This window comes from Pseudophryne corroboree, chromosome 5 (genome assembly GCF_028390025.1).
Source record: "Pseudophryne corroboree isolate aPseCor3 chromosome 5, aPseCor3.hap2, whole genome shotgun sequence".
NCBI classification, from domain to species: Eukaryota; Metazoa; Chordata; class Amphibia; order Anura; family Myobatrachidae; genus Pseudophryne; species Pseudophryne corroboree.
Genome location: NC_086448.1, coordinates 782,479,426 through 782,486,263, shown reverse-complemented (window position 1 = coordinate 782,486,263; position 6,838 = coordinate 782,479,426). Strand labels below are relative to the sequence as shown.

At 46.4% G+C, this 6,838-nt stretch overlaps 1 protein-coding gene across 11 annotated transcripts in view; it reads left to right on the top strand.

Moving 5' to 3' along the window:
* NKTR (natural killer cell triggering receptor) overlaps positions 1–3,762 on the top strand; it is a 78,681-nt gene extending 74,919 nt beyond the window's left edge. For 10 of the 11 annotated variants that reach the window (XM_063924359.1, XM_063924357.1, XM_063924355.1 and 7 more), the window contains one exon: positions 1,959–3,762. In XM_063924359.1, the coding sequence (XP_063780429.1) occupies positions 1,959–2,034 (76 nt within the window). In that variant the 3' untranslated portion in view covers positions 2,035–3,762. The remainder of the gene's footprint in view (positions 1–1,958) is intronic. The other variant, XM_063924356.1, reaches the window with a different exon arrangement.
* Positions 3,763–6,838: the final 3,076 nt, after the last annotated feature.

Genomic DNA, 6,838 nt, shown 5'->3' with positions numbered 1-6,838 from the left:
TGGCGTCCCGTCTCAACAAAAAGCTGCAACGGTATTGCGCCAGGTCAAGAGACCCTCAGGCGATAGCTGTGGACGCCCTGGTAACACCGTGGGTGTTCCAGTCGGTCTATGTGTTCCCTCCTCTTCCTCTCATACCCAAGGTACTGAGAATCGTAAGAAGAGGAGTGAGAACAATACTCATTGTTCCGGATTGGCCAAGAAGACCTTGGTACCCGGAATTGCAAGAAATGCTCACAGAGGACCCATGGCCTCTGCCTCTCACACAGGACCTGTTGCAACAGGGGCCCTGCCTGTTCCAAGACTTACCGCGGCTGCGTTTGACGGCATGGCGGTTGAACGCCGGATCCTAGCGGAAAAAGGCATTCCGGAGGAAGTTATTCCTACGCTGATAAAGGCTAGGAAGGACGTGACAGCAAAGCATTATCACCGCATATGGCGAAAATATGTTGCTTGGTGTGAGGCCAGGAAGGCCCCTACAGAGGAATTCCAACTGGGCAGATTTCTGCACTTTCTACAGTCTGGAGTGACTATGGGCTTGAAGTTGGGATCCATAAAGGTCCAGATTTCGGCCCTATCCATTTTCTTTCAAAAGGAACTGGCGTCTCTTCCTGAAGTTCAGACGTTTGTTAAGGGAGTGCTGCATATTCAGCCCCCTTTTGTGCCACCAGTGGCACCTTGGGATCTCAACGTGGTGTTGGGTTTCCTAAAATCCCACTGGTTTGAACCACTTAAGACCGTGGAGCTAAAGTATCTCACGTGGAAGGTGGTCATGCTATTGGCATTAGCTTCGGCTAGGTGTTTGTCAGAATTGGCGGCTTTGTCATGTAAAAGCCCCTATCTGGTTTTTCATATGGACAGGGCAGAATTGCGGACTAGTCCCCAATTTCTGCCAAAGGTGGTGTCATCTTTTCATTTGAACCAACCTATTGTAGTGCCTGCGGCTACTCGTGACTTGGAGGATTCCAGGTTACTAGATGTAGTCAGGGCTTTGAAGATTTATGTAGCCCGAACGGCTGGAGTCCGGAAAACTGACTCGCTGTTTATCCTATATGCCCCCAACAAGTTGGGTGCTCCTGCTTCAAAGCAAACCGTTGCCCGCTGGATCTGTAACACGATTCAGCAGGCTCATTCTGCGGCTGGATTGCCGCATCCAAAATCAGTGAAAGCCCATTCCACTAGGAAGGTGGGCTCTTCTTGGGCGGCTGCCCGAGGGGTCTCGGCATTACAGCATTACCGAGCTGCTACTTGGTCGGGTTCAAACACATTTGCAAAATTCTACAAGTTTGATACCCTGGCTGAGGAGGACCTTGAGTTTGCCCATTCGGTGCTGCAGAGTCATCCGCACTCTCCCGCCCGTTTGGGAGCTTTGGTATAATCCCCATGGTCCTTACGGAGTCCCCAGCATCCACTAGGACGTCAGATAAAATAAGATTTTACTTACCGGTAAATCTATTTCTCGTAGTCCGTAGTGGATGCTGGGCGCCCATCCCTAGTGCGGACTTTCTGCAATACGTGTATATAGTTATTGCTTAATAATGGGTTATGTTATGTTGGCATCCATTGTTGATGCCCTGTTGTTGTTCATACTGTTGACTGGATAAGTGTATCACAAGTTATACGGTGTGATTGGTGTGGCTGGTATGAGTCTTACCCGAGATTCCAAAATCCTTTCCTTATAATGTCTGCTTTTCCGGGCACTGTTTCCTTAACTGAGGTCTGGAGGAGGGGCATAGAGGGAGGAGCCAGTGCACACCAGATAGTACTAAATCTTTCTTTAGAGTGCCCAGTCTCCTGTGGAGCCCGCTATTCCCCATGGTCCTTACGGAGTCCCCAGCATCCACTACGGACTACGAGAAATAGATTTACTGGTAAGTAAAATCTTATTTTCTGTCAATGATTATTTTATATTTAACATGCCAATATAGTCTACTATATACATACTGTATCCTGTCTCTTAGCAGAAGTCGGAGGTCTTCGTACAGCGGCAGCGATCGCAGTTACGGTCATCGCCGGCGACGCAGCGGAAGAAGTTAATAGACTATTCCTTTTATTGGACACCTGTCTAGAACTTTGAGTTATGTTCATTCATCCACCATACTGCGAGCACGGAGGCTGGATCCTAGTGGGAATTTTTCAAACTGAAGCTGAACGGAAAGTGATGATATTGGGGTGGGTCCGGTATCAGCAACTACCGTGTCGGCAGTGGGGTGTTAGGAGAGGTGCAGTCATTCTTACTGAACCCCTTTGCCCTGACCGTGGAGAAGTGATTCGGTTGATGCAGGTCCTGAGAGATGTCCACAATTAGTATTTTATTCCTCTGGATGAAGCTGATTACGGGTTCGAGCCACACACCTCCCCCACCTCTACAATAAAATACTGTCCTATAAAAGCTTGGACATATTGAAGTGAACATTGGTCAATAAACACCTCGTGTGGACACTTATTTTATTTTATTTTTTTATTTTTTTTACTTTTATTGATTTTTTGTTTTGTTTTATTTTTATCTGAGGGTGTCTAATTTTGGGAGAGGTTTTTTTTTTGTTTTTTTTTGTTTCCATTCAATTCCATTAAATAAAGGGGCTGCGTTTACACTTTAAAATGACTGCTGTAGCCATGAAAAAAAACATGTATTTCGTTTTTTATTCATCCAAAGCAGAAAAACAGTGTTCAGTATGTTTTTACACTCTAAGCAATAATCAAGTATAATTAATAAGGTTCATATAAAGTAACATTTGTATAAAGGGTCTCCCCGAAATTTCAGACCCAGTTTCGCAACAATGAAATGGACCCGTAACTTAAGTTGGGCACATACTTGGCCGACGAGTCACACTTAACAATCGTCTGCCCGATATGTCGTGCCTCACGTCACAACTGGGCGGGCATTTAAATGTGTCCGCCCAGCTGAGATGTCAGTCATCGACCGTCTCTGCAGCAAATCGACAGCCCGTACACAGAGCCAGCCGTATTCGCTTATATATCTGTATATCTATCTTCGATCAGCTCTGCTGCTGGGTCAACTCGTTATGTCTGTGAATGACGTTCACCAACATCACGTGAGTACACATACGCCGACGGGCTCATGATATTTCAGCCATTTGATTGAACGGCTGATATATCGTTCAGTGTGTACCCAGCTATAGACGTGGTGGGTACAATGATATCACTAGTACCTGGTTGTGTCTCTGCGTCCCATATTAAATGTTCCGAAGGGTTGTTAATGCTTAATCTCACAGCATGGTATTTAGCAGCAACTTTCCTTTTTGTTATTTCATTTATGTGCTAAACAGTAATGAAATCTATGTAGCGGGGATTAATTGTGGATATACCATTTTCAGAAACTGGCCAAAAATGTAGTCACACACACGCATGCATGAACAATAGGTTGCATTTTCCAATTTTGAGCCATTATATGTGCACGTTCTTTACCAAAAAGTTTGAGCATGAACTATTGCGCAAGTCGCATGGCTCTTAATTTGCCAGCGCAACCGAACCTTTAGTGTTGAACGGATGCAGATATAGGGAAATGTTACTTGATTATTTTTTTTTACTTCAATTTTAAGGGTTTTTTTGAGTTGGAAAGTTCTAGGGATTTACATTTGTCCTGTATGTACTTCATAAAATGTTCTCCTCAAGAATAAGTTCCTATGAAAACTGTAATACAAAAAAATCTTGTACTTTCTGTATATATATTTTCAGCTTTATATTAATTTTACGGTTTTCCAAAACTTTGTATGTAAAATAGTATTAAAAATAATTCTCGGAGTGTCTTGTTTTGACTGAATACATATAAGCCTTTGCTACTGTACCAGTGCTTAATGCGGAAGAGTAACCTGCATCCAGCGAGAGGGGAAGAATTTTTTAACCTGTATGTATAAAGTTGCATGCTAATAACACGTGTTCTATGGGTAGGTAAGTAAAAAATAAAAATAAAATAGGAAGTATGAGAGCTGGGCCACAAAGTTTAGTAATTAAAGTCAATATGTAGCAGCATGATGTTAAAGTCGAATTATATAAATGGTGTGGACTGAATGAGGAGAGCAAAGGTTAAGATGGAATGACCTTAAAGGTGCAGCTGAGCCGCTTGTTGGCCCCCCGGGTGTCTGGGAGATTGGGTGAATGTTCCCCATTGTAGAGAACTGAAGGGAATGCGGTCTCAAGTAATCCAGGTTTTAAAAATGTCAGAGAATGAGGGAATTTGAGATGTATTCCTCCATGCATAAAATTGGGCAAGTAATGTAACAGAGATGGATGAGGCTGGAAGGATTAAAGTGACATTGTTGCTCTAAACTGAATATGACCAATGATTGCTGAGATGTTCTGCTAAGAGAGGCAGCAGTGTTAGATAAAGAATAAGGAAATCAGGATTTTGGCACTTACCGATAAATCCCTTTCTCCGATTCCACAGGGGCCACTGGAGTGCAGATACAATGGGGATATAGTAGGCAGTAACTGGGAGCTGGCACTTTAAATTTATGACCATGTGACTAGCTCCTCCCCTACTATGTCCCCCCTCCAAGCCAGTCTAGTGAAAACTGTGCCCGAGGAGAGCTGGAAAAGACCAACGTTAAAGTAGAGGAGGTTCGCTAAGTCAACTAAAACAAGATAATACCCAGGAAACCTGGAAACATAGTGATAGGGTAATAGGAACAAAACGCGCAGTCACACAGTGACATGCAACTCGGTAAGCGTAAAAGGACGAAACAGCGCTGGGTGGGCGTCCAGTGGCCCCTGTGGAATCGGAGAAAGGGACTTATCGGTAAGTACCTAAATCCTGATTTCTCCTTCATCCACTAGGGGCCACTGGAGTGCAGATACAATGGGGACGTCCAGAGCTCCCAAGACGGGAGTCCTGCAAAACCACTCGGCCAACCCGTGACACAGAGGCCGCAAAAATGTCAAATCCGTAAAACGTGAGAAACGTATGATGTCCCGACTAAGCGGCAGCGCAACATAAAAGCATTCATGGAAACCCCGTGGGCGGCCACCCCCGAAGGTCCCCCAGAGCGCGTGGAGTGCGCCGAAAAGGAAAACTGAGGCTCTCGAGCAACCGCCAAATAAGACTGTCTGATGGTCAGACGTATCTGTTGGGACTCCGGCCATTTAGGACGGGAGCATCGTACAGAACAAAGAAGAAATACATTTGTCGAATAGCCGAGGACCTCTGTAAAGAGTCGGTGAGCCCTGACAACATCCAGAGAGGGCCGAAAACACAAATGTCAGATTTATATGAAAAGCGGACATCACCCCTGGAAGAAACGACAGCTGAGTATGAAGCTCAGCCGTAACCTTATGCGTAAGGTGGGCTGCCAGTAGAGTACTCCCTGCAAGAGAGCCCGAATTTCCGGCAGCTAGGCTAATATCCTTTGGAAGAGAACCAAAAAAGCAGAGACCTGAAATTCAGGTCAAACTAGTCGAAGCGCAGCCAAGCAAATCACCCGGAGAAACCAAGGGCGGCGGCTAAATGAAAAACCGAAGGGAAAAACCCTCGACACCCACACCAGGCCACATAAAGTTTCCAAAAGTGAGACGAGGTAACCGACTTCCGAAATCGGGGCCCAGTAGGTATAACTGAACTAGGGAACTCCTTCCTTCTGAGAAGGTCTCGTGAACAGCCACGCCGTTAAACCAAACCTGTGTAAGACTGAACAAAGAAAAAGACCCTGTTGAAGTAGACACTCCCGCAGAGGAAGGAGCCGCAGAGGAAGGAGCCAAGGCTCCTCTACTGACAACAGGAGCAGGGTGGATCTTCAAGTCATGCGCGGTCAAACTGGAGTCACCGGGAGGACTAGCGCACATTCTCCCTTCATGTGTTGAAGAAAGTGAGGTAGAAACAGAAAAGGAGGAAAGATAGACTAACCAGAAACTCCAAGGAGCCATGAGGGCATCCTCGGCTACTGCCGCCAGAGCTCACGTCCGAGAGTAGTAAAGGGTTGAAGAGTCAGTCGGAGCGCCATGAGGTCGATCTAAGTTCTCCGCCAACAGCGGATCAGCTGACAAAAGTCCAGGCAATGTCCACTCACCCGGCTGCCAGACCTGGCGGCTTGACCTGGAATGAAGATTGTCGTCCTCTACTCAGAGGATAATGTAGGTGACCTCTCAGCGCCGCACATGGCTGAAGAGAGAGGGGACCTGGTCCCGAGGAAGTAAAAATCCTCTGACGGACAGAGTTGAACTCCTGTGCAATTACAGCCACATTTCTCTGGCAGGGTCTACAGGTTATCCACAGGATAACATTGGGATATGATGGAGCGACAGCGGATTGGCACCAAACGATCACAAGCTTTCTAGCCTCCCAGGATGCAACGGGCTCGTCCATATAATCCCGCCCAACGACTCAGTCAAATCAGTTTTTTGTTTGGTGCGGCAGGAGACGGACCATGGTCACAGGGCTGCTGTGTTTGGCAGCCCTAAGCTTTATTTGATTTATTTTTATAGTCTTACTATGTTTTCTGAGTGATTTTTCCTAACAGCGTCTTACACGCATATTGGAAAGAGTTGCTCCAACAACTCTCCGCTGGGTCACAACAATGCTTACCCACGGTACAAGTGCTGTCTTGACAGGCGTCTGTGTCGGATGTTACTAGCAGGTCCAGCAGACGTTACCAGGCTGTGGCCGGAGCACGGGGAGAAGGTAAGGCATCGGTTCGGCTTAGAAGGGGAATACGGACACAGCAGCACTGTTTTGGGAGGAGACTACCAAACAGTAGCTGGCACGCCGCCACCACGGGTGCTCCAGCGCTAGGCTTTAGGGATTATAAAGCGCCTGGATTAGTGTGAGGCTGCGATCCCTAGAGTTGTTGTCAGCAGTGGGGAGTCAGACGCTCTCCTGGTCGCCCCT